At 49.1% G+C, this 27,787-nt stretch overlaps 1 protein-coding gene and 1 pseudogene across 3 annotated transcripts in view; one reads left to right on the plus strand and one right to left on the minus strand.

Annotated features, from left to right (window-relative positions):
• The window catches only part of TRIM67 (tripartite motif containing 67), a 36,714-nt gene extending 16,374 nt beyond the window's left edge, over window positions 1-20,340 (minus strand). For 2 of the 3 annotated variants that reach the window (XM_063082691.1, XM_063082690.1), the window contains exon 1: window positions 19,435-20,340. In XM_063082691.1, the coding sequence (XP_062938761.1) occupies window positions 19,435-20,340 (906 nt within the window). The remainder of the gene's footprint in view (window positions 1-19,434) is intronic. The other variant, XM_063082692.1, reaches the window with a different exon arrangement.
• A 1,718-nt stretch (window positions 20,341-22,058) lies between these two features.
• On the plus strand, window positions 22,059-27,518 carry LOC134366527 (RWD domain-containing protein 1-like; annotated as a pseudogene).
• Window positions 27,519-27,787: the final 269 nt, after the last annotated feature.

Raw genomic sequence — 27,787 nt, forward strand, 5'->3', positions numbered from 1 at the left:
AGCACAGTGTCTGGCTGTTTGAATGCAGTTACTGCCACCTGCTAATGCTCAAGAGAAGCTATCACCTGTGACGTCCCTCCGTCCTTCCCTTTGGCATATAAGTCCCTGAATGACCGGAGGCAAGGTCCCCACAGAGCTACCAGCACCTGGCAGGGCATGGAGAGCATGCATTGGGCGAGGAAATGTGAAGATCGTGGCTTAAAGGTCACTCCAGAAAACGGAATCTCGCACATCCAAATAACCTCCCGTCTGCTCTCCCTCCAGCCCAGCTCTGACGGCCTGTTCTCTACTCACACTGCCCTCTACTCTCCACTGAGTCGGGGCCCAGCCCTGAGCTGCCTCCCCCGCCAGCCTGTCCCCCAGGCGTCCACCCTGCAGTCCAGCTGTCTTCCTCTGGCCACCCCGTCTGTCCCTTCTTCCTCCCCTGCTTTGCCTGCCATTGCCTGTGAAGACCCTTCCCAGATGCCCCCTCCTCCTGAAGCTTTCGCTACCCTCCCCACGTGGAATGCGCCCTCTGGCCTCACAGGACAGGGCCTGGCTCCCAGAGTGCAGCTCGCCGTCCAGTCGCCGACCCCACGCTGCCAGCCCCCTTCGGGCACCTCTGCGTGCCTCTCTGTGGGTGGCACAGCGCCTGACACAGGCAACGTGCTCCATTAATATTTGTGCAATGGATTGATCCTGCTCTAGATTTGGTCTGACTAGCTCCCCCGAGCTGTCCCAGCCTCAATCCTCTCACATGCTGGGCATAATTAAAGTGGCCATGTGGTCACTTCTAACCCACTGTTTCTAGGACACAGAGCCCTGTCCAGTACTGGGCACTGGCAGTCCAACCCTGCCTGGGGAATGACATGCTCTTCACGACTTCTGGGAGTTAACTATGTCTAGGGTCAACGCCACCACTGATCTGGCCCAGAATGAGTCACACTGAACAGAACCCCCGACACCCCACACTCTGTCTCTGTCTGCAGACACCAGGGCTCCCCGCCTGCCCTGCCCCCTCCCTTCACCGAGCAACCTGCGCCGGCTGCCCCCAGGCCCCAGCCAGCAGAGAAGAGAGCGGCCGTGCTTTCTGTTACCTCTGAACTGCCATCCCCAGGCTCCAGGAGCCGAGTAACAGAGCTGCGCTCGTGGCCAGCTAAATCGGGGCTTGGAAATGTGGTGGTGCGCTTTGCTGGCACCTGCTCTTGAAGCAGATGTAGCTACAGACTGGAGGTTGGACATGAAGTGGTGCTATGCAGGCTCACCGGGGAGACCCACAGGGACAAAATGAGGTGGTGCAGGGAGGCCCTGGGAGTGGGGAAAGGACAGGACCACGCAGGGTCCTGAAAGGGGGACTTGGGTGGACCTCTCCCCCAGGAAGCAGTGGCAGCCAGACCCCCTGACCCCCCAATCCCATAGGCTCCCCGCTTCCCAGTCATCTCCCAGGTTCTGTCTGCACCCCTGGGTCATGGAGACTTTGCTCCATGGAGTAGACGCCCACAGTGGGGAAGTCGGCTCAGCGTGCGTTGCGAGGGGGGCAATGTTGGGGATGTGGTCACAGGATGGGCAGACCCCCCAGAAGCAGAAGGGGTCTTTGGCAGGAGAACTAGGAGCCAGCGCTGACCCAGGCCAGGCGGCCTGTCTCTCCAGCAGCCTGGAGGTGGGGGTCCCCTGAGGCAAAGCAGCTCTGAGGGTCAGCCCCACCCTGCTGTCCCCTGGGTTTGAGCCACAGAGCGAATAAGGGAGACGGGAGGTGTTGAATGGGCACTAAGCCAGGGCTCTGCTCAGTGCACCAAAGCCACCTCCAACTCCAGAGCCTCCACACAGAGCTGCTGCCATGACTGTCACCACAGAGCGAGTTCTCTCTGAAGTTGCCACCGCCCCCACTGTCCTCCAGGGCAGACGCAAGATTGGAGGCTGCTCCAGAGGACCCGGCTCTCCGTGGACCGCAGGCTTACTCTGTCTCAGGCTCCTAGGGTCCGTCAGTTACCTGTGGCTGCTGTAACATGTCCCCATAAACATAAGGCCCCCAAACACCGCAAATATACTGTCCTACAGTCCTGGAGGCCGCAAGTCTGAACTGAGTCTTGCAGAGCTGAAGTCAGGGGATCGGCAGGGCCAGGGCCTTCTGGTTTTGGCCAGGGTCACCTGTGTTCCTCGGCCTGCGGCCCCTGCCTCACATCACAACCTCCTGTGCTGCAGTCTGAATGCTTGTGACCCCCAAAATTTGTACGGTGAAACTTCACTTCCAAGGTGATGGTATCAGGAGGTGAAGTCTTTGGGAGGCAATTAGGCCACCCCCAAAAAAGTGGGGCCCTCACAATGGGATTAGGGCCTGTGCAAAACAGGCCCCAGAGAGCTCCTTGTCTGTGCCCCCTGTGAGGTCACAGTGAGAAGGCGCCGTCTGTGAACCAGGAAGTGGCCCTCGCCAGACACTGCATCTGCCATGCCTTGGTCTCGGGCTGCCAGCCTCTGGGACTGTGAGCAAAAAGTTCCCATTGTTTATGAGCCACCAAGACTACGGTACCTGTAATAGCAGCACGAACAGCCCAAGACATCTTGCTAACTCTGATCCTCCCACCTCCCTCTTACAGGACCCTTGTGATGACCTTGGACCCTGCTGAGTAGTCCAAGGTAACCACTCCAACTCAAGATCCTTAAACACACCTGCAAAGGCCCTTTGGCCATGGAAGGTGACATTCACATGTTCCAGGATTAGGACATGGATGTCCTTGGAGGCCAACATTCGGCCTGTCACACCGGGTGATAGCATTTTTCCTTTTTTTAACCTCCTTTCTCATGTGATCACTGAACTGTTCAATGTCTGCTGCCTTGGAGGGCTGTGTGCTCCATGAGGTCCTGTCAGATCTAGTCAGCATCGGGTCCCCAGCTCCGGGTCTGGCGCCCAGCGTAGCATTTACAATCAATGGTGCTCGATGGAAGGTCTGTTTCCACCTGGACTGCCAGCTCCTTCCTGGGGGCATATGGGGGAGCCAGCAGGACAAGACCCACCCTCAGAACCAATGTCCACCCTGCAAAGATCCATCCTGAGGCCGGGACGGTGGACCTTGCCAAGAATGGCGTACTTCTGTGCCAGCACAATTCTGTGCTGGCTGCCTGGACCCAGCCACATCCTGGATGGGTGGCCTCTCATCTCCTGCAGTGGGGCAGGATCGATAGCATTGGGACTTCTGATCAACAGCATTAGCGGCAGCAATGATGAGCTTCCCAAGTGCTGAGCTCTTCACACGCCTAGTTCAGTTAATTGCTTGCAACCCATCAGGAAGGTGTCGTACCATCCTTGCTTCATGGAAGTCGGAACTGAGGCTCAGAGAGGTGACATAAGTTGCTGAAGGACACACAGCTGGTGCAGGGTGGAGCCAGGACTCCCACCCAGGGTTTTCTGAATCCAAAGCCCATGCTCTTTGCACTCCATTGTCCTGCCCTGTGGACACACAACCAACGTGGAGGAAATACAAGACCTGACTTTCCATCACAATCCCTCAGTGGCCGGGCTGATGGGCTGGCACAGTCCCTGTCTTCTGGCCTCTGTCCCGGGCATTCTGCATGCCCAGGCAGGGCCGCCTGTCTCCAATGGTCCACTCTCCACCCCACTAAAGTTTCAAATGCGCAGCTGCCTGGGGAACCGCCCTTGCCACTTCCCAGATGTTGACAAAGCAGGAGGCCTGGCCACATGGCTTCCTCTGACCTGCCTTTCCCACCCCGCCTCCTGCAGCCCGATGCCCCTCAGGAGGCAGGAGCGATGGGGCGTGTGCCACAAGGGGAGCATTGTGCACCCCCAGAGGCCCAGAGGAGGAGGTTGTGACATGGTTACGTGGACCACAAAGGATTGCTCTCACCATTTTACCAGCCATTCAGCAACAAGGTGGGGCATTTTTTAAATTTGTGGCTGATGATAATCCCTAAAAAGAGTTAAAAATGCCCTTACTGTGGGCAGAACAGTAGCAATAAACAAAAAATGTGGAGGACTCATTTAAAAAATTAAAAGGCAGAGGCTCCCAGATGAGCAGAGAAACAAATTCCTGAGCCCCTCAGAGAGCCACGTGCACCTTCCCCACGTGGGGTCCTCCCCCATGAGGTCCTCCTCCCCACACAGGCGCCTGAGGCTGGTGGAAGCAGGCTGTTCCCCTGCATCTTCTTAAATGCTGTCTTGTCAAGGAAGAGGTGAGGACCCGGCCACCGGGACATGAACAGCTGACCACACAGCAGTGACTTCCCCGCCATGCCCTTAGCCCGGCGGCACGAGCTCTCTGTTCTCAGATTCAGGTTTATCTTGTGCTCGGGACCCCATTCCTGCTAAGGTTAGCGTCCCACCTGCCTCTTTCTGCACATCACAGCAATGGGCGTGGGGCTCTCTAGAGAAGAGGGGAGCAGGAAAAGTTCCTTGTACCTTCAGGAGTGCCTTGACGGATGACAGGCACCATCACTAACTTCGCCTACCTTCACCCTCATGCCAGCCTTCCCGTGCAAGGAAACTGAGGCTGAGAGAGGTTGGAGAGTTTATCCAAAGACATAGAGCTCTAAGCTGGACCCAGAGCTTCTGATTTCAGTTCAACTCCTCTTTCCAGTGTTCCAGCCAATGGGAGACAAGAAGCCAGGCCTCCCGGAGGAGATCTCTCCAGGCTCCATTCAACATGACGGGACGGGACGGGAAGTGGCCCCGCTGGTCACTCAGGGCGAACGCTTCTTCTCAGCCCTTCCACAAGAGGGCACCGTGGTTAGAGCTGTGCTCTCCGCACAACCTTGGACCCCAATCCCCTCCTTTCACACCATTCTCAGCCTTGACACGTGCAATAATTGTCGTGTTACAGTGGTTAATAATGGCCTCCCTTAGTCGAGCACTTACTAAGTGGTGTGCCTGTGTCATGTCTTTAAGATGCATCCTCTTGTTTAATACAAGGTCATTCTGTGGCAAGTGGCAGAGTCTTAGGACTGTCGTCTCTACAGTCAGTTTTCTTGTTCTGTATCCTACCGCCTCCGTGGCACTAATGATTTCAGCAATGTCAGTCTAGAAATCTTACATGCAGTGTGTTCTCTGGACAAGGTGAAGCAGCATTAACATCTGGGAAAAGTCGTGCCAACATTTCCCGGCCAGCTTCTATCGTCCCGTGGGATCAGCTGATAGTTTCTGACACCACCGCCACCCACAGGAGGGAGGGGACAGCCATGCTGGTGAGGATGGATGGCTCTTTTCAATGTGGGTCCCAGAAATATGCAGACCTGCTCCTCTCAGTTTCTGTACTGTCCCTGGAATGACCCTTCCTTTATGATTCACTCTGTTCTGTGACTCAGCAGTAGTCAACAGGGACTGCACTGAAATAATAATGTATAGCGTTGATGTTAGAATACATTTTGGTGTTAAATCCTATTGATTTATTAAATAATGTTTCCTGCAGTCTATGGAGTGCCAGCTGCTTGACTAGATCCTGGGAGTATCAAGATAAACAAGACACAAGGGCAAGGGCCCTCCAGACATTCAAAGTACAGCGTTATGTGTGTGTGTGATGTATAAAAAGCTGGTTGCAAAAAAGAAAGAGGTCCTGTAAGTCTCTGTTAGCTACCAGACACCATTGATGGGTGCAACTAAGAAGTCTAATCAAGATGGGATTATTTTTAAAGCTGTCTAGAGTATCAGAATAAATGTGCATGGAGATCCTGAGAATATCCAATCTGCAGAAAACTAAAATCGGGTGCAGCAAGATCACGCTTGCACGAAGAAAGGCCAGAGACTGGAGAATAATTCTGATCATGCTCCGGTAACACCAAGAACAAGGCTGGGACGAGATGTCAGTGCACAAAGCCCCTGGACCAGCTCCTGGCTTTGCTGCTGTGCAGAGGCCATCCTCCGAGCAAGGTCAGCCAGGGCTCTTGTCACCCAGTAACCAAACCTGCTTCTTTAGAATCAAGCCAACGCCCGTCACTGGTAATCACAGCAGAATTGTTCCTGCGACAATTGCCTCTGATGAGAATCTGTCTTAGAGTTTTCTCTCCACGGTCAAATTACAAGGAGTATTGCCTTTTCGTCTGGACGCCTTTGCCCTTTCCACCCGTCCATATCCTGCCAGTCTTTTGACACCCGCCCGTACTCCGGTCTCCTCTGCTCTGTTTTCTGTGTTTGTTGACATGCTTTGAGTGCCCATTACTCCTGCTCTGTATTGCTCTTGATTTCCTGTGTGTAAGTGCAGAGACAGCCCTCCCATCCGTTTAGATGACTAGCGCTAGTGACCAGTCCAAAATTGGCTTCTCAATGCCACTGTCTTCCTGGGAATCTCTTCTTAGCCAGTCTCCTTCTTTTTCTAACCCCTCTCTCCCCACCTCTATCCCCTTAACTCAGCAAAGCAAATGAAGATTTCAAAAGTTTTTTTTCTGCCAGGTTTTATTGGTAAACAGGGTAAAATGAGGAACATTTGCAAGAGTCTCTGAACAGATTAAAGCCAGGCGATTCCTCTTCTGCATTGAAATTTAAATGAAGCTAATGTTGAGTCCTCCTCTGCTTCTCAAGCCAGGTGTTCCCTTAAATGTGGCTTCTGGAATCCATTTGTTCATCCTTCTTTCCCCGTTGTCTCCAGATTCAGTATGTTTTCTGTAAGTCTCAGAGGCTAAGAGGACGGGTAACCCACGTTCCCTCGTTTTATTACGTGACGTCCTATTTCCCAATGTCTCTCTGCTTCGTGTAAATAGATGTGAATCCCTGGCATGTTAGCAGCAGGGAATAAGCTGTTTGAAAGCAGGAACCAGGGTTTAAACGTCTTTCTTAACCCTCACGCAGTGCTGCACATTTGCCTCTCCTTTCTTTCCCGACTGGTAGAACCCCTGCTCACCCTTCAAGACCCCAGCTCGAGCACCGTCTTCTCTCCCTCTTCCCATCACTGCTCCTTGCCTCTCTCCTTCCAAATCTCCAGGCAGAATTAACCACCGTCTCCTCTGTTTCCCCATCAGTTTATTCACATTACAAATATGGCCCTTATTCCATTTTTTATACTAGCTGTACATGCGTTAGGTTGGTTGCAAAATTACCCCTCTCCTCCAGTGGGCTGTTTTCTATGTATCTTCAGCCCCTAGCACAGCCTGCGGATTACAGTAGGTGCTCCAAGAATGTTTATCTGAAGGAATATTTTGACTATATAGTACAGAAAACCACGAGATGATGTTTCCCTTTCATGTGCTAGAGGGGACTTGGATGGACTCAGGAATGAAAGCCACCTTAGTTGTACAGCTTTCACTAAACAATTTCACCTGGGCCCTACCACAGACGTTCCATCATCCTGTGACACCCAGGAAATCCAACAGGCAACAGCACAGGTCCTGCCTGCTTTACCCAGATGGCCCTGAGACCTGAGACACCCCAACTGAAACAAAATGTCTTAGGAAACGGAGGAGCCCCAGGAAGTTACCCACAAAGCTCAAATGGCAGGAATCACTGGAGGAAATATTTGAATTTTGACTTAATCCCACTATTGGAAGATAATTCTCCGTGGGTCTCTGGTGTTTCTGTACACCTTGCATGTGAGTCACTAACTGTCCTTTGTTCTGGACTATGTCTCCAAGGAGGTTCACAGAGGACAGCCTTGGAAGACACAGATGGTGTCTCTTTCTGGAGCAAAGGGCTCTGTGCTTACTATCCTTCATAAAAGACTTGGGTCCACTAAGCTCAGGGTTCCTCTGCTATAATGCAGCCTATGGCATGTGCAGTTACCATCTGGCCCTGTCCACATCACCCTCTGGGAACTGGCCGAAGCATGCCAATACTGTGGATATTGCTATTGCTGTGAGTAATACACTGTTTTTCATCTCTGACATGGAAGGTTCATGTCTTCTGCCTGCCTCCATGGAACTGAGGCAGGCTAATTTGTTAGCTTGTACCTAGCCTAAAATCTCAGACCCCTCACAGTTCCTGACACTCCCAGCAGGGTCATCTTGCCTTTAGTATGCCCTGATGTCCCTTCTGTTTATCTTCACATTCCCAATAGGCTACAAGTGTAGAGCCCAGCTGGGCAGGCAGGGCTGTGTGCAGGACCAACATTCATCAGAGACAACTGCAGACACTTCAGTAAAGGAAACCAATTTGAGAGGTAATGATCACACCCACCAAAGGAGCTGATAGAATGTGGTGATATTCACACAGAAGATGTGAAATGAGGTCAATGACCGTGCTGTCTACACCAGGCACAGCTGTCATTTGGAGTCTCTTTACTGTATGGGACTAGCAGGGAGCAGAAGCATGTCTCAGTGACCCGGAAGATCCCTGTTCTTTGACCTGAACATTTCCAAACAGCATTTGGTTTTGGTAACAATGACCAGGGCACTGCTCAGAAGTAGGAGACGACCTTAATGTGACTTTCTAGAGGATTCTAGTTCTCTTTTGTTTTATTCAAGTTGGTTAGTTGTTTGCTTATTAACTATCTATTTATTTCAAAAGGGATTTAAGGCTGCCTGCAGGTGGCTATAAAATTCAAGAGAGCATAACTTAAAAGAAAGAAAAACAACCTCTTCAGAGCAGAGCAAAGACCCCTTGTAGTTAAAAGAAAAGAAAAAGCCCTTTCTTCCAAGGCAAAATACAGAAAACAGCCATAGGCTAATACTATTAGAGGCACTGTAGTGCTAGGGAAAAGGCAGGACAACTGAGAAAGGCAGGCGTGAGATGGAGAGGGGCCAGCTGGTAGATCTGACACAGCCTAGGTGAGAAGCAGTGAACTTGAAGAGAGGTCAATGGAAATTATCTAAACTGTAACACAAAGAGACAAAAAGAACGATTAAAGAAAGAAAGAAACAAACAAATGAACAAACAAACAAAAAACAAAGCACCCAAGAACTGTGGGACACAAACAACCTAACATACATGTAATTGGACTCTCAGAAGGGTAAGAGGGAGAGGAGTGTGGAGGGGAGGAGAGAGAGAGAGAGAGAGAGGAGAGAGAGAGAGAGAGAGAGAGAGAGAGAGAGAGAGGATAGATATCAAGAATAGAGCAGAAGAATTATCCGAAGAGACAGCAGACAAGAATTTTCTAAAACTAATGAAAGAAATAAAACCACAAGTCCAAGAAGCTTAGAGAACCCCCAGCAGGATACAAATGCATAAGCTTCTCTCCATTTCTGCTGCCTCTCTCCTAGTTCAAGTCCCACTATTTATAGTCCAAACTACCACAATAGCTTCTCTTTGGTTCTCCTGCCTCCACTCTTGTCCCCACACCATCCATTTTCCAAACAGCAGTCAGAGTGCACTTTTAAAATATAAACATCACTCTCCAGCTTAAAACCCTCTAGTTGTATCCCATGCATTTATCATTAAATTCAACCAGTTCCCTGTGGCCTGCTAGGCCCTGTGTCCTCTGCCCCCTTCCTGATTCTCTGCCTTTACCACTTATTTATTTTTTTCATCATGCTCCAAATACACCGATCCATTTCTGTCCTTCAGACAAGTCAGGTGTCTTTCCACCTCTGGCTCCTGGTTCTTGCTTCCCTGTGAAATGTGCTGCCTTCCAAACCATGCAGGCTGGATCCTCCTCATTCAGTTTTCACATCTTAGCTTGAATACATCCTTCTCAGAGCTTTTTCAATGATCCCCACCAAAGAAGATTGCCTGAGTGTTTTTCATCACATTATTTTAACTTCCATCTCAGTTCTTATCACGATCAGAAATTATCCAGCTTCTTTATTTGTTTGCTTGTTTGTTTTCTTCTTCCTGTTTTATGCTCTTTGAGGAAAGAAAATAATTCCTTCTGTGGCCTCAGTGCTTAGAATAGTGCCTGCTGTTATGCAGGCATTCAAGACTAACTCACTGACTGAACAGGTAATTAGGGGAATGGAAGAATAGAGGTTCATTAGAGGCATAAGCTCAGAAAAAGGACGTAATGGACAGGAGGCATTGTCAGCTTTTAAGTTATTACAGTAAGTGCTAGAGATTGCTTTTAGTTACATGAGTACACAGCTCAGCTGACAGTATAAGCCAACCATATGGCAGCGAATAGCTCACTGAGTGATGGCAAATCTCAGTCCATCTCTTTACGAGGACTGTCACTTCTGATTATTCATATTTCATTGGTTTTCTGGTTTTATAGATATCACCCAGAATCAAACTATAAACAAGGATTGGGAGATTGGGTAAGTGCTAGTATTTGCCTAAATTTCCTGGCACAACCTTGACCTGATTTTTTAAAACTATGCACCATCTGGACAGATTTTTTTTAGATGACATGTGACTTTCGCCCAGCCCCTCCTTGTGGAGTGAGTGCTGGCAGGTGTTGACATTCCTGTCTGATTTGTCTGTCATGCAGAGTCCATCTACTCTTGGGGTCCCTGGCCCCACCTCACCTTGGCCTGTCTTTGCAGATTTTCTGCCCTCTGTCCTCCAAGCCACCTCTCTGCTCTGTGGCCACGTGCAAAAGAGAGAGACAGGGCTGTTCACCCTCTTAGGTCCCAACCAGCCCTCAAACACTTTTGTCCTGTTTGTTTTAAACAGGATGCTTTGATTTCCTTCTCTTGCTGCCCGTCCCAGCTTTGCAGATGCTTCCCACCCCTTAGAGATCCTTGCCCATCCTGGCCAGGTGGCCTTTGGGCACCATATAGCATCCCAGCACCCAGAGTCTTCTTAATCTAGAGATCCTGTATAGTGCTCAGAGTAATCACACAAGATTCTCTTGTTCCAACCCCTCAAATTCCCCTAGGGTCCACCCACTGAGGGGACAGGCCCACTTCCCAGATGACTTGCAGTGAAAGTGATGGGCCCAGCACCCTGGAGCCCAAAAAGCAGCCCCACCAGGCTTTCTCAAACTTTAACATCCAAGGGCCGGCCCATGGCTCACTTGGGAGAGTGTGGTGCTGACAACATCAAGTCAAGGGTTAAGATCTCCTTACCGGTCATCTTTAAAAAAAACAAAACAAAACAAAACTTTAACATCCGTATAAGTCACCAAGGGGTCTTGCTAAAACATGAATCCTGAGTCAGTAGGACTGCAGTGGGATTCAAAACTGTTCATTTCCAACACACTTCCAGGAGATACTGGTGCTGCTAATCACGCTTTCAGCAACAAGGCCCTAGTCTAGAAGTCAGCAAATTTTTAAAAATAAAAGGCTAGTATTAAATATTTTTGGTTTTGCAAGGCCACATAATCTCTGTTGCAACTACTCAACTCCCAAGAGCAACTATAGCCAAAAGCAGCCATAGGTAATATGTAAACAGATGAGTGTGGCTGTGTCCTAATAAAACTTTATTTACAAAAACAGGTGGTGGGCCACAGTTTGCCAACCCTTTCCCTGATCTGTCTAAGAGATTAAGAGATCCCTCTCTTCTGGGGTAAGGTCCTGTTACCATGAATGTCTACTGCATAAAAGCCCTTCTGCTGCAGGCTAAAAATATAGCAATACCTTAGGCATAGAGTGACCACCACTGCATACATAATGAAGTATATTCATAAATAGGGACAAGAAAGTTGTCTTTTCACAATCTGTGAGGTCCTTTTCAATTCTAACCCCCTATACTTCTATAGTCTTCAAAGAGAAGATAAAGCAATTCAAGTTCATGAATTCTTGCCTTAAAAAAAAAAAACAACACTTTTTATTTTCCAGATGTGTGGAGTGGTAAGGAAAGGGTGTCTTTCAAAGGCTGTCACACAGGATTCTTTCTAGGAGTTGTTCCTGAATTACTGACCTGCTTGCAATAAAGTCCAAGCACAGGGCAGGGCTGTGGCAGGTGGCTTGAAGACAGTGGCGGTATTGACACAGAGGCGGCAAGAGACACCGCAGCCCCCAGTTACAAAGTCCGCTCATCCTCCTGGGGGTCTGAGCAGATTTACCATTGGGTCTTAGCCAGCCTGGGGCAGATGGAGCAGATGTCAGGCCTCTTTTCCCAGAACTTCAGAGTTGATGAAAAATGCAGTTTCTCAAAATCCAGGCTTTCACTCGGAATGTGCATATTTCCCTGCCATGTGCTCTGAGGGCCCTGACAGATTTCCATTCAGCTCAGACTCTCTAAATCTTCTGCTTAGAGTGGGCAGCTTGTGTACAGCAATCAAGAGTTGTAGACTTCAGACTTCCCAAAAGATTTTTTGGCCAAGCACCTCTCTCTACCTAACTCCGTTTGCCCACTCAACCCCATCCACAAATGCCTTCAGTGGGCCCTAAAGGCTTTCTTTTCATGGGCCTTAAAATCCAAGAGGGGATATTGTGCAATAGAGCCGTATACGTTACATCAATTTTTGAAAGAAGGCAGATCTTCAACTAGTAGTTAAGATTATGAAAATCCTAATACTTGTGATCTTCTTTTTAAAAAATAGTTCTAACAATAATGTAATAAAAATAGCAAACAATAAACACTAGAAACAACACAATCCACCTTTTTGTTTCCCCTCTGGTTCCTGTCCCTGTGCCTTCTTTTTTATTTCCATAATTTTGCTTTGTGGAAGGGAATTTGGCAACATTAATTAGATGTCTTAAAGTTCAGGTATTTTCTGATACAGCAACTTTGAAATACAGCATATTTAGAAATTTAACCTGAGGAAATAATCAATACAATTACATGTTTATAACAGCAAATACTGAAAACAACCTCAAGTTCAGCATTAGGGTGTTGATTAAATAAAATAATACAAACTTATGATAGAATGGCATGTAGCCATCAAAAATAGTGTATATCAATTGTCAGTAAAGATACTTATATTGTATTATGAAATTTTTAAAAAGACACTTTTCAAAATAAGTGTACAATCGAATTCTAGAAGGAAAAAATCCAAAACTTTAAAAATGTTTTCTCCGTAAATTGAAATTTGGGGATGATATGTAACTTCTGCATTTCTGCATCTGTAATTCTAACTTTTAACAATGAGCATTTATTACTTGAGTAACAAAGAGCTACAAATATTAAAATAAGCATCCCTATGCTCACAGTGCAGCTAATCATTACATGTTTAGCCTTTGTCCTGTGCATGTTACCTCTTTTAATGGAGGAGGTTTTTCCTCTGAAGTTTTCAAGGCCAAAATACCTCTTTTACAAAATCAGCTGAGAAGCCACGTGCCCTTGGGCAGAGCCTCAAGACACGGGAGTGAGCAATTTCCCAGGTCCATCTCCATTGCTTTTGTGAGGTGCTGACTCTTAGGGAACAGCAATCCTGGGGTACCAGTGAGATTTTCTCTCAATGAGATAACATTCTCTGTGACCCTCAAAGAGCTCCCGATGAAAGGCACATCCAGCATTCCACAACCTCGGCTCAGGAATCAGCTTTAACCATTTTAGTTCAGGGCTGACCATCTGCACCCAGCAGGTCAGAGTCCCCCCAAGGCAAGAGTCACAGACACCACTGTCACACTAGGGAGGAACCCACACGGACCCTTTGCCCCTGGCTTCAGGAAAAATAGAAGTCCATAGTCAATAAGCAAACACACAACAGCTCTCCTTCCCTGGCCCATCTTTCACAACCTGCAGAACTTCCTCTTTGAAATGTTTAGTCCCCTTCCAGGAGCATCGCATAAAAACGTGTTTAGCCAAGACGTAAAATCTGCTACACTGTTTTTCAAAGGCGATAATCAATCTCGTTTTAAAATAGACTTCAGTGTTACATCCGTGTCTCTTTGCCTGGAATCACTAATCTGATGGCAAGCTCCAGTCACACCAGAGAGGAGTAAAAGCGAGACTCGGATGGTGGCTTCTCCAATCACAGAATGTTAGGGAAACGCTGTCCCAGATCTAGTTGGCAGCTCAGCTGAGACTCTGTTATGGACTCTGGGACATTTAGACATTCACAACAACAGCAAAATCCAGAGACTTTTCAGTATTACTCAAGAGCTTCAGCTGCCAACAGTGGGGGTCTGAAATGGGGGGTTCTAGTTTAGCTTTTGAATGTAGTCACTCCCACGGCTCACATGGAGGTCTAAACACCACCCACAAAGCAAGAACCCACACTCCCGGGCTCCCGCCTTGATCTTGTCCTTTGCTCCCCAGTCCCTAGTTGAGATGCTTGAAATAAACTCTTGATAATTTCCCTTTCTGTACAGAACAATAACTTTTGCTGAAGAGGACAGCAATATCATCCTGAATGGGGAAAAGCTGAAAGCTATTCCTTTAAGAACAGGAACTAGACAAGGATGCCCACTCTCACCAATCCTATTCAACATAGTGCTGGAAGTACTAGCCAGAGCAATCAGAGAAGAGAAGGAAATAAAGGGCATCCAGATTGGAAAAGATGAAGTCAAACTGTCCCTGTTTGCAGATGACTTGATCCTATATATCGAACAGCCTAAAGCCTCTACAAAAAAACTCTTGGAGTTGATAAATGATTTCAGCACAGTAGCAGGACACAAAATCAACATACAAAAATCAGTAGCATTTCTATTCTCCAATAGTGAACATGCAGAAAGAGAAATCAAGAAAGCCTGCCCATTTGCAATAGCCACCAAAAAAATAAAATACTTAGGAATTGAGTTAACCAAGGAGGTGAAAAACCTCTATATTGAGAACTACAAACCACTGCTGAGAGAAATTATAGAGGATACAAGAAGATGGAAAGATATCCCATGCTCTTGGATTGGAAGAATCAACATAGTGAAAATGTCCATACTACCCAAAGTGATCTACAAATTCAATGCAATCCCCATCAAAATTCCAATGACATTTTTCTCAGAAATGGAAAGAACTATCCAGACATTTATATGGAATAACAAAAGACCACGCATAGCCAAAGCAACTCTGAGCAAAAAAAAAATAAAGCTGGAGGCATAACACTACCTGACTTTAAACTATACTACAAAGCTATAATAACCAAAACAGTATGGTACTGGCATAAAAACAGACACACTGATCAATGGAACAGAATAGAGAATTCAGAAATCAACCCACACACCTACAGTCATCTGATCTTTGACAAAGGCACCAAGCCTATACACTGGGGAAGAGACTGCCTCTTCAGCAAATGGTGCTGGGATAACTGGATATCAATATGCAGGAGAATGAAACTACACCCATACCTTTCACCATACTCTAAAGTCAACTCAAAATGGATTAAAGAATTAAATATACACCCTGAAACAATAAAACTTCTTAAAGAAACCATAGGAGAAACACTTCAGGAAGTAGGACTGGACACAGACTTCATGAATATGACCCCAAAAGCTTAGGCAACCAAAGGAAAAATAAACAAATGGGATTATATCAAACTAAAAAGCTTCTGCACAGCAACAGAAACAATTAACAGAGTTAAAAGACAACCAACAGAGTGGGAGAAAATAGTTGCAAAATATACATCTGACAAAGGATTAATATCCAGTATATACAAGAAATTCAAACAACTTTACAAGAAAAAAACAAGCAACCCAATTAAAAATTGGGCAAAAGAGCTAAATAGGCATTTCTTTAAGGAAGATATACGAATGGCCAACAGACACATGTAAAAATGCTCAACATCACTCAGCATTTGGGAAATGCAAATCAAAACCACACTGAGATACCATCTAACCCCAGTTAGGATGGCTAAAATCCAAAAGACTGTGAACAACTAATGCTGGCGAGGTTGTGGAGAAAAAGGAACTCTCATACATTGTTGGTGGGACTGCAAAATGGTGCAGCCTTTATGGAAAATGGTATGGAGGTTGCTCAAACAATTGCAGATAGATCTACCATGTGACCCAGCTATCCCACTGCTGGGAATATACCCAGCGGAATGGAATCATCAAGTCGAAGGTATACCTGTTCCCCAATGTTCATCGCAGCACTCTTTACAATAGCCAAGAGTTGGAACCAGCCCAAATGTCCATCATCAGATGAGTGGACATGGAAAATGTGGTACATCTACACAATGGAATACTACTCAGCTGTAAAAACGAATGAAATACTGCCATTTGCAACGACATGATGGACCTAAAGAGAATTATGTTAAGTGAAACAAGTCAGGCACAGAAAGAGAAATATCACATGTTCTCACTTATTGGTGGGAGCTAAAAATAAACAAATAAATTCACACACCAAAAAACGTGGGGGGGGGGAAGAAGACACAACAATCACAATTCCTTGAAGTTGATATGATAAGCGAACAGAAAGGACATTGTTGGGAGGGAGGGGGGAGAGTGAGGAGGGAGGGAGGTTTCGGTAATGGGCCACAATAATCAACCACAATGTATATCAACAAAACAAAACAAAATAAAATAAATGAAGAGGACAGCAGAGCTTCTATTCATTCTTGGAAACAGGTTTTCACAACAGCATCTCACTGTGTTCCGTCTAGATTTAGGAGGATGTCTTAGTTCTCCGACACAAAGCACGAGTTGCAAAATCGAGACACTAGATCCTGCATAGTCACGGTCCCCAGGTTACTGTCCACTGTCTTGAGCAGATATCATGTGGGATTCTCATACTTCCCTCTCAACTTTGTGTTGTTGGTTGGGGATAGAGATTTTACAAAATGGCTGTCGACACCAAGCCAGGGAAGACTTCTCCTGCATGACCTTGGTTCTTGAAATCATAGCTCATCATCTCTCTTACAATTGCAAACTCACAATCTCAACTCTCTTTGGTTTCTAGTCTTCATTGACTGTGAACATTTGGGTGGCAGCACCCAGAATCAGCTTTGGCTCTCTAGGCTGTGAAAACTTAACACTTTTTGAAATGTGAATGTGAGACTCAGAACCTATACTTCTTGTCTTGGTAATGGATCAAAGCCTCTTTGCAAATCATTTCTTTAATTTGTAAAAGGATGTCTCTTCACTTAAAAATGAAATAAGTAAGGCAGCTACACTTACTATGAAGCATTATGCAACAAAATGTTATACGAGTGATATGACTCGAGACAGACATTCCCGTTCAGCTCAAAGCTATTTTCAGGCAGGGTATAAAGAATATACCAAAATTTACCAGCTCACGTTTTCTCCGGGCAACTGAGTCAATAAGGCCAAATAAGCACTCTTTGCTGCTGCCATGTAGCTTTGCACAAATCTAGTGGTTTTAAGTCTTAGGACTGCAGGGCTGGCTGGTTAGCTCTGTTGGTTAGAGCACAGCCTTAAAACACCAAGGTCACAGGTTCAGATCCCCATACCGGCCAGCCATCAAAATAAATAAGCATTTTTTAAAAAAAAGCATTAAGACTATAAAAATAATAAACGACACAATGGTTCAGGTACTATGCTAGAGGCTAAACATACAGTATTATACTTAATCCTTCCCACAATTATCTGAGTTATTCAACGGGTTCAAAACTGTGCCTCAACCTGTACAGCTAGTGAGTTGCAAGCCTTGAGATTTGCATCCGGATCTGTGTAAACACACACGGCAGGATTTCTCACCAGAGGCAGTTGTCCCGTGCACGGTGGGATGTTTAGCAGCCTCCCTGGCCTCTACCCATTAGGTTCCAGGGGCACCCCCTTGCTGTGACAGCCAATAATGTTTCCAGACATTGACAAATGTCCAGAAGGGGGAAGGTGCACATTGGATCCAACTTAGAACCACGGCTCTAGAACTAGGGATTTGATCCCATATCTCCCTTCCTCTGATCTACTATGCAAATTTCCTTCTCTGAGATGTATTTCTAACAGGTTCTCCATTTGTTTTTTTTTTCCTATTTTTTTTAACTAAAAAACGTTAAATTACAATATGCTCATTGTAGCAGGTGAAACTACACAGAGTAACTACATACACTTCATATACATGAACAGTAAATCTACACAGGAACAGTCGGTCTCTTCTTTCTCTCTCATCTGTGCCCCCCTTTTGCTTATTTCCAGTTGGATGACACAACACGGCCCTGGCCAATTGCTTTATTTTCCTGTATCTCTCCTCCTCAATTCAAATACATATTTCCACTTGAGCGGGTTGGGCCTCGACTCTTCTGGGGCAAGAGTTTCCTGGAAAGATCACTGTGAATGATCAGTATCTGAATTTGCAGTTAGGGGTCCTTGAACAAGGGACTCTAACCTGTCCAGCAGCTCATTGACCTCAGGCAACAGTGTGCCCATGTGCTCAGCTAAGGTTTTAGGTGGGATCAGTGTCTGAATTTGCACTTAGGGGTCCTTGAACAAGGGACTCTAACCTGTCCAGCAGCTCATTGACCTCGGGGGACAGTGTGCTCATGTGCTCAGCTAAGGTTTTGGGTGGGATCAGTGTCTGAATTTGCACTTAGGTGTCCTTGAACAAGGGACTCTAACCTGTCCAGCAGCTCATTGACTTCGGGGGACAGTGTGCCCATGTGCTCAGCTAAGGTTTTAGGTGGGATCAGTGTCTGAATTTGCACTTAGGGGTCCTTGAACAAGGGACTCTAACCTGTCCAGCAGCTCATTGACCTCGGGGGACAGTGTGCTCATGTGCTCAGCTAAGGTTTTGGGTGGGATCAGTGTCTGAATTTGCACTTAGGTGTCCTTGAACAAGGGACTCTAACCTGTCCAGCAGCTCATTGACTTCGGGGGACAGTGTGCCCATGTGCTCAGCTAAGGTTTTAGGTGGGATCAGTGTCTGAATTTGCACTTAGGGGTCCTTGAACAAGGGACTCTAACCTGTCTAGCAGCTCATTGACCTCGGGGGACAGTGTGCCCATGTGCTTAGCTAAGGTTTTGGGTGGTAAATTTAGGCAAATGTTAAAAGAACTAAGTCCAGTCTTGCTCTGCAGCCTGATAAGGGGCCTGACCGGATTTTGATGGCTTCTCTCTATCCCAGAATCAGATACGAGGACACATTCAGCCATGAGTTGCTGAGAGTGGCCCCTTCCCCCAGGCAAGTCCCAGGGGAGGAGGGCCTGTGCACCTGCTGATGCAGGTGTGCTTGGTTGTCTCACTGCAGCTTACTCTGCGGTTCCACCCTCTCCACTGTCCCCAGTGGCAGAGTCCAGGCAAGAGGAAGGTGTCTGCGGAAAGGGAGGCTGCCTCGTTAAAAGGGCACACACCCAGATGCTCAAACAAGGCCCGTGAGAAATGACATCTTCCCTCTAGGCTGAGAGGTATTCCTAGCACAGAAAGTGCTGGAGACTAATTGAGAGGGACAATTTCTGCTCTGGAAGCTGACGGGGTCCTGTGCAGCAGGAAACAGTGCATCCCTCAATGAGGTCTGCAGAGCGGCCTCCAAGCCCTGAGAGCAGGTTGGCGAGTGCAGGATGGCATCAGACATTGTCCTGCAGCCAGGTGGTAACACTTGCACTTAATTTTTTTTTTTTTTTCCCCAGAGAGAGCAAAGGGGTCCTGCATGCCATAAATCGGGATGGGCCATCCAGGTAACTAATTAGTCAGATTTGGGGAGTGGAAGAGCCCTGCTCCTGCGTTTTGGGTGCCCTCTGTGCAGAATCATCAACTCTCAGATGGGAGGGGACTTGGTCATCTTGCCGTATCCCCCCCGTCCCCAACACCCGGCTCAGAGTCCCTGGAAGGGATGCGGCCGACCCCCTGCCGGCTCTCCGCGGAGGAGGCCCCGGCCCGCTGTGCGCCCCCTCCCCGGGCGCGTGTCCCGTCCCGCGTCCCCCGTGGCGCGCTCACCTTGTGCTGTTTCCACACGGCGGCCAGCGGCTTCACCTCGTGCTGGCCGTGCCTGCCGTCCTCCAGGCACAGGTAGCACACGGGGGCCCGGCAGCTCACGCAGTACATGCTGTAGTTCTGCAGGTCGTGCTCGGGGCACGTGGGGAACTTGCGGGCCGCTCCGGCCCCCGCGCCCCCGGGGCTCCTGCAGCCGCCGCCTCCGCTGGGGGCGCCCTGGGCGGCGCTGGGGACAGCGGGGGTGGCCTCGGCGGGCGGCGGCGGCGGCTGCACCAGGCGGTGCTTGGCGAAGGGCCCCCGCGACGGGTGGCACTTGAGCTGGCAGGCGCCGCAGTACAGCACGTCGCACTGCTCGCACAGCGTGGCGGCCGGCTCGGGCGGGGTGCGGTCGCACAGCTGGCAGGTGGCCACGGCCGCGGCCGCGGACGCCCCCGGCGCGGCCCCGCGGCGCTGCTGGTAGCGCTGCACGATGGCCTCGAGCAGCCGGTTGCGCTGGAAGCCGCGCAGGCCGCGGTGGTCCAGGGACGCGCTGCGGTGGCACTGCGGGCACGTGATGGAGCTCGAGGCCGACGGCAGCGAGGAGCAGGCGGCGGCCCGGGCCGCGGCCGGCGCGGGCACCGCGGGCAGCACGCGCACCCCGGTGGGGGACTTGAGGCTCGGGGCGTAGGAGCCGTAGCCGCTGTCCGTCTCGCTGTGCAGGCTCAGCTTGTCCGCGTGCTCCGCGCCGCTGCCGGTCCCGCCGGCCGCCGCCTCGGGCTCCGGGGCGGGCGCGGCCAGCTGCGGCTCGCCGTCCGGGGTCTGCACGGCGATGGTGCGCGCGCAGGGCAGGCAGACGTTGTGCGAGCAGGGCAGGATGACGGGCTCCCGGAACAGCGAGCCGCACACCGGGCACTTGAGCTCCTCTTCCATCGCGGCGCCGCCCTGGGGCGGGAGGAGCGCGCGCGCCGCGGGGCCGCTTCAGCACCACGAGCGCCGGACAGCGCCCGGGAGCCGCGCGGAGGGCGAGCTGCGCGCGGGGGCGACCGCCAGCCCCGGGTCGCTGCTGCTGCGGCTGCGGCGGCGGCGGCGGCGGCGCTGGCTCGGGGACCCCCGCCCGCCTCCCCGCGCCCCGAGTTGTAATTTCTGGAGCGCGGAGAGGCGCGGGGAGGCGGGCGGAGGCGCCGGCTCGGCGAATGGGGGCTCGGCGCCCGCGGCCGGGGGAGGCGCGGGGCGACCGTCAGGACTCGGCCGAGAGGACCACCGCCGACCACGGTCCGTCGCCCGCACGGAGCCCGCCGCGCCCCCGCCACGCAGGGCCGAGAACGGGGCCCCTCCGAGGCCGGCCGTTGGGAAACCGCACAGGCCGCGGGGCTGGACAGTCGCTTCCCAAACGCACCCCAAAGCAGGAAAAAATGCAAGTCACCCAATGTCAGTCGGGGGTGACGGTCTCCGCGTGCATCGAGCCACGGGCCATTCCGTCTCTTCGTCTCAGCCGCGGGCGGGGGAGGTGGCTGGTGGCACCGGCGACCCGGCCCGGCCCTGCCCCGCGGCCCGCAGGGAGGTGGGTTGTGTGAGTGGGGAAAGCGGCACCTGCAACGGCGCCCGCGCCGGCGGCCGCAGACGCGAGCACGGCTGGGTGGGGACCGGGTGGGTGGGGACCGCAGCAGGCAGGGCGCCCCGCGCAGCCCGCTCTGCCTACGGAAGTTGCCCGCTGGCGTGAGACAGACACTACACGAGCAAATGGCTTGTCTGGGAGCGAGGTGACCGTGGCGGGCGCGCCGCCCCCGGCTCAGGCTCTCCAGCTCTCCAGACAAAGACTCAGATCGCGCCGCAGCGCCTGCCAGTCCCCGGCCACTGCTGCAGCCGGAGCCACGCCTGGGTGCCCCGGGGACGGGGGTGGCCCGCGGGGAGCCCGCTGAGGGACGCGCGGGGGGAGCTCCCCTGACGCAGCGCCACAAAGGCCTCCCTGGGGGCCAGGTGCCCACCCCCAGCAGCCGGCTCAAGCTCTCCCAGTCTCAGACGCTGATCTGTCAAACGAGTATTGTGACAATACTCATGTGTGAGAGCTGAATGAGGTCATCGTAGCTCCAGATGACGTGTCCTACTTTCTGTTTTAAATCCCTGTGAATCTGCAGGGCAGCCCTGCCCGCCGTTGGCTGAGGAGCTCGCTTCCAGTTGATCTCAAAACCGAAGAGGTGGCCAGCCCCGTGCCAGGTAGAGCCCTACACAGAGCGGAGAGACCTGCCTCTACTTACCCTCGGCTAGGGAGCCTAGAGCAGTTGGAGGCATCAGCACCGCCAGCTGGGAGATGGTGACATCCCATCCTCATCTGTGTCCTGTCGATACAGCCACAATGAGCTGGGTCCTGCCTGCGACACTTTGATAAGCAAGTTGCTATGGGATCTCCAATGTCATGTGAGATGAGGTGGCACAGATATAGGTAGCTCCCTGATTGAATGCCCTTGAAGATGCGTTTCCTGTGACTGTGGCAGTGTCCTCACTCACCCTGGCCCAGCCTCCTGGTGACAAGGCGAGTCATAGCCTCTCACGGTTCTACTGTGACAGGCCTGACCCCAACCAGCAGTCACATGCCTGAGACCCATTCTGCTTTGTTATTTTCAGACCGGGGCAAACTGCTCCAGGTGGGGATGGCCTCCTGGGGTGCGGTATATAAATCTTTCCCTGTACAGAGGACTCAAAATCCAAGCAACTCCTTCACTCAGGCTGAGCGTGATTTGGTTTCCATGGAGAGGAAGCTCATCAATACATCAGAATTCTACACCTATGCGTTTCTCACGTGCCCTCAATCCCCACCACCCCTATTCCATGACCGAAATCAGCTCAGGCTTGCACTGTGCTGTTGCCAAGGCATTGCACCTTTGGGGGATCGGCACCCTACAACCGCTTTGTTCTAGCTGAGGTTATGCAGCCAGCTTCATGCTTCACTGTGTATAACCTTAATTACTAACAATTGTCATCGTCATCTATTTTTTAAAAATCCACTTTCTATCCCAACTGTCCCATGAATCACATGTGTATGGAGAAGTCATTTGCTTTCTCTGAACCTGTTTTTCCCTATTATACTATTTAGGAATAGAAATCATTGAACTTTAAATTTCCTTCTGGTTCTAAAGTCTCTGTAGTAGTTGTTGCTAAGAATGACAAATCCCACTCTTAAAAAATGGCCCTCATGAAGAAATTTTATTCCAAGATTAAATGACATATCCGTTTTTTCATGTCACTAGTATCTTACTACCAGCTGGGCTGTGCAGCGGGGCAGGTGAGGAATATTTGCATGGTAGTACTTAGAGGCATGAAATTATCTCCTCGTACATAATCTCATTTAATCCGCACAACAATCCTGGCAAGTAGACATCACCACATTTCCCCAATTTTAACGTGTACATACTTTTACGTTCTAACGCTGCTGACGTCAAGAATACTACAGCTGACACATACTCGTGCCTCGCCTCTGCCCGTGTTACCTTGGATGTTTTGTATTATGTTGATGGTGCATCTTACAATCACTTATGATCACCAAAAGAATCTGCTCTGACTAAGCCAGCTAGAGTACAGTGCCTTGGGAGATCTGGGACAAGTCACTAGTCGTGTCCACCTGTCCTGAAAAACGTTATCATAAGAACATTTTACTTAAAAGCAGCCATAATGACACCAGAAAGCCAAAAAATGGCCAAAGATGCTTCTTGTAGACCTTACTCTAGATCCCAGCATGTGGGATGTGACCTAGTAACAATTCCAAATCTGCATGTCATGTGTGACCAGTAGAGAAACTGATGAAGTAATTAGGTGGGCAGTCCCCTCTCCTTTGATTTCTCCCCCTCTTGTGATTGTAAAATGCTGAGCTCCCTTGGTCATCTTCAGAGTGCATTTCTCAGGGCAACCTGACTGTGTGTCTCCCCGGTTACAGCTGTCCTATTGGCTCAATAAGTCCTTGCCATATGCATGTGGCCTTGATTTCTTTTTTAGGTCAACACTTAGAATCGTGGAAAGTACACTAGTAATTAAACCTCCACAATCCACTGCCACCAAAGCAGAGAAAAAGACTTTACCATGAGTTACTTTGGATAATGTACGCCAGGATGGTTTTTTACACTTAAGTGTCCCAGAAACACTCAAGGGGCAGACTAATGTTCCTTTGCCTCCAAAAAAAGCACAAGTAAGCTAAATAATTTACTCCAGTGAACACAGCAAGTTAGAAGCAAAACAATCCATCTCCGTTGCCTTCAGAACCCTTTGATTTTCAAGTAGGAAGCAGAATGGAACTTAAGGCTTTATCAGCTAAAAATAGATGCTTTTTAATCTCAAGCGTAAGAATCTCTAAAATGAATTTTTACATAAAAGCTGTGGTGTTGTTCTTTTAGCTTAGTTTTTTTTTTTTTGGTTTGTTTGTTTGTTTGTTTACAGTGTAGGGGGATTAAGAGAATTTAATAGAAATCTTCAGTCCAGGAACCATATGGTCTAAAGAAGTTTGCATTTAACTTGCAGAAAGTGACCACACCCACAAAGCTTCTCTGCGGCAAAGTTAATGAGGAACAATTGTCACGTGCCACACGAAGCACTCTCTCTAGGGTCTACAACTGGCTTCTTTTCCAGAAAGCAGATTCTAGGGAGTAATTTTAAAATCTAGCCACTTTCTCCTTCAAAGTCCTTCATTGGTGCTTAACAATCTTCTGTCTTGATTTTTTAAAATACCAAATAATGACCACTCACTTCTAATTCTGTGACCCGTCTAACTTTTAAAACCCATCAGGTGACCTGGTCTTAGAAAGCCTATGCTTCCCTCACTGCAGCTTTTGCAAGCAGAAGACTTTAGAATCAAAGCCCAGATGGAGCCAGTTGACATCAGTTTACAGGACTCTTTATATGCCCAGGGTTTTGTAATAATGCGTGGGACTAATATTGTCACCACAAGAGTGACCTGGGCTCCAAGAACTTCTTCATGGTTGCACATTTCAGCCATAAGAACTATAATGGTGCTTTCCATTGTCATGGCACCCTACCATAGGGGTTATTTAGTTTGACCCTCCCGGCCACAGGGACTGGCTGGAAGATGGTAAAACCGAACAGTGGTCCTGCAGCACATGGGAGGTTCATGTAGCAGCCACCTCGTACAGCTAGATCCCACACCTAGGCACAGTAGTTAGTCCAGGGGTGGGGGGTACCCGCCTAGGCTGGGCCAGTCAGAGTCTTTTCTCCTTGGAGTGTAGAATTGGAATCCAGAGAAAGCATCTGAATGGGCCTCCAACACAGAAGGTGAGGAGCTGTTGCTGTCCTGGATAAAGCAAAAGAGGCAGAGAGTAAAGAATGAAACAGAAAAGCAGAGAAGGGGGCACTCCTGAGGATCTCACAGCCTGGCCTGACTCCAAGACCCCGCCACATTCATGCCCTTGGGTTCCTAAAATACCCCTCTACCCTTAAAATACACATGATTTCCTTTTTAAATGTTCCTTCCTTCCTTTCTCCCTCTCTTTCCTTTTCTCTCTTTCCCTCCTAAGACTGGCCGGGCTGGGGGGCGGGCTGGGGGCTGGTTCAGAAGGGTAAGACGGGTTGACCCATCTGCCTGTTCACACTGGTAAGGGAACCCCCTTTACTGCACACAGGTATTGATATTCGACTCTGTGCCCCACAGATACGTCCAGTCAACTGTTACGATAAAATAAGTAAATCAGGGGCCCCTTGTTGAGCTGGATACTGCAGCCTCCGCCCTCTGGATGCGGAGACGTTTCTGCTCCTCAGCCTGTCTCTGCTGGATTCTGACCTCGGCTTTTCCTTTCCACTTTTGGATGCTGTTTCATGCCCACAGCTTGCCCCCTTCGGTCGGTTAAGCTTCCCCTCTCCCCTTGCTCTCGCCTGACCACTGGCTCAGCTGCCATGGCCACCTCTTCCCTCTGTTGGGCCCCTGGCTTCCTCTCCCCGACCACACAGGAGCCCCGGTTCCCCAGCGTCCTAGTTCTCTCTGCTCCATATTCTCTTTGACAGGGGGTCACTGGGATGTTGATTGCACTCGGAGTGTCTCATGTCAATCCAACAGTGTGACAGCCTCCCATAATAAAACAGAGCAAACCCCAAGGTTTGTAAACTGTAGAGTGCTGTACAGGGGATACCAAGTTACTCATTTCTTGGTAGGAATTAGAGAGATGGGAGCAAAACTGGTGGGACATCACGTGGAAGCATTTCAAACTGCGATTGCTTTATTCAGCCCTCCCACCACAAGGCTCTGCCGCTGGGGAGGAGGACCCATATGCCACCAGGCAGGGCCTCTTCAGCGCAGCCAAGTGTCACTCAGCACCAAGTCACTGCCCAATTCACTTCGCAGAAGCATTAGTTTGCAGTATCTTAGCACCCACCACATTTGACTGATCTCTGCCTAAGGGTCCTTCGGGTTTGGGTAGAAATCCCACAAGCCTCTTGAGTTCTGGAGGCAGCACGGGGGTCAGGAGCATGGGCTGGGAGCTGGACCACAGAGGCTGGAATCCTGGCTCTACCGCTCATTAGCTGGGGAAACTTTGGCAAGATGCTTAAGCTCTCAGAGACAAGGATTCCTCCGCTGTAAAGTGGAGACAATGAAGTATAGACCTCGGAGAGTCAGGACGACACAGTGAAATGACACGAGTAAAACATCTAGAGAGTGCGTGTATGTAGGGCTGGACAGAAGTTAGGTATTGCTGCCTTTTACTTTTCTGTCCCCTGCCCCCATACATATGACATGGTGACTGTCACATGGTTGATATCAATAGATATCTGTGAATAAATGAAATGCAAGTGGACTGTTTCGGCTGGAGTGTTGGACTGTGTTGCAGATGGGAGGGAAAGTGAGCCAACTGTCACATGTGAGCGGGAACAGGAGACGGGAGGCCATCAGAACCACCTAAGGGAGATGCGTGGAGTGTCTGGGTAAAACGCAGTCTCTGCTCCAGGAGAGCTTAATATCCAAGGCAGCTGCCACCGCCAGAGACAAAGAACACATAGGGGTAACAAAGTTGCTAAAAATAGAGAGCAAGATTTTTTTTTTTAAAAACAAAGAAAACAAAGAGATGTTTAAGTATTTATACTATACATAGATTCAAGGTTAAGAGCATTGATTTTAAAGCTTTTAGTGGAAGAATGCTAAATAATGACCAACTAATACGTCTACACCTATTGTATACATGTAACTGAATACTATTTTGATATATTAATCAAAATAGTTTCAATAATGTTTTATTTTCAATGATTTCTCTTTACCTGGAGATCCTTCTATTTAAACTCTGCACCTGTGTTCTCCCGGCGTGGCCACAGTCTGGAATACCGTGGCCGCCTGGGTGTCTGGGCGACCCCTGGGCAGCAGTGCAATAAACCAGGGGCTCTTAAGTCCACCGTCCTGACTCCTTCACAGCGTCATCAGAAAATGCACCAGCTCCACCGCTGCTGTGACATCCGAAGCTGAGGAAAATGCTGAGACTGTCGAGACTACCCTCAAGTTTATGTACAGTGGAAAATACCCAGGTGAAGGTCCCCTTTATGAAATATTCTCCCAGGAGAATCTACAAGATAATGACGTCTCAGGCATTTTAAAATTTTTAGCATTACAGGCTGAAGAAAATCTTGGTGTGGTGACGGTCTTTAGAGAGAGCTGTGCAGGAAAAATTAAATGAAATAGTAGATCAGATAAAAACTGGAAGAGAGGAATAAAAGATATCAAAACAAAGGAGAAGGAGAAGCAGCGGAGCAGGAATTCTTACGTTGGAAGACCGAGTCTGATGCAGAAGCCTTGGGAATTAAAAAGAAACAGCTGAAAGAAGAAGAGCAAGCAGGAAAGAATAAATTAAGTGGGAAACGGCTATTTGAAGCAGGTCACGGTCTTGCTATCTACATGCAGTTCTTGCAGGATGCTGGAAGCAATGCGGAGGCCAATGAGTCTTGTCCGGGAAACAGATGACGCGGAGCTGGAGGCTGATCTGGACTATGATCCCGCTGACCCAGAGAGTCATGCAACTAACCGGTGCACTGTCCCCAACCAACTGGTGCACTGTCCCCATCTGCCGAGAGGCCTGCCCGCCACAGCAGCTGTGCAGAGAGGGCTTCGATTTTCCTTTCTTGTTTTCTAAGAAAAAATAATTTTCTAGAGAATAGTCTTCTGATAGCTTTCACCATTGAACTTGATAAACAGACCTTAAAATTTCTAAATAAATAAATAATAAACTCGGCACCCATTACCAAGGGGTGGTCGTCATAACAAAACCAGAGAGAAAGACAAAGGCCAAATCTTGGCTTATTACTCACAAACGTGGTTTTTGGACTTACAGCAAAGATGATATTTTAAGAGAAAAATTAATTTTCCAGAAGTCTGGGTTTTGAGTATGTAAAAATTCTGAGC

The sequence above is a fragment of the Cynocephalus volans genome, chromosome 18, assembly GCF_027409185.1.
Source record: "Cynocephalus volans isolate mCynVol1 chromosome 18, mCynVol1.pri, whole genome shotgun sequence".
Classification (NCBI taxonomy): Eukaryota; Metazoa; Chordata; class Mammalia; order Dermoptera; family Cynocephalidae; genus Cynocephalus; species Cynocephalus volans.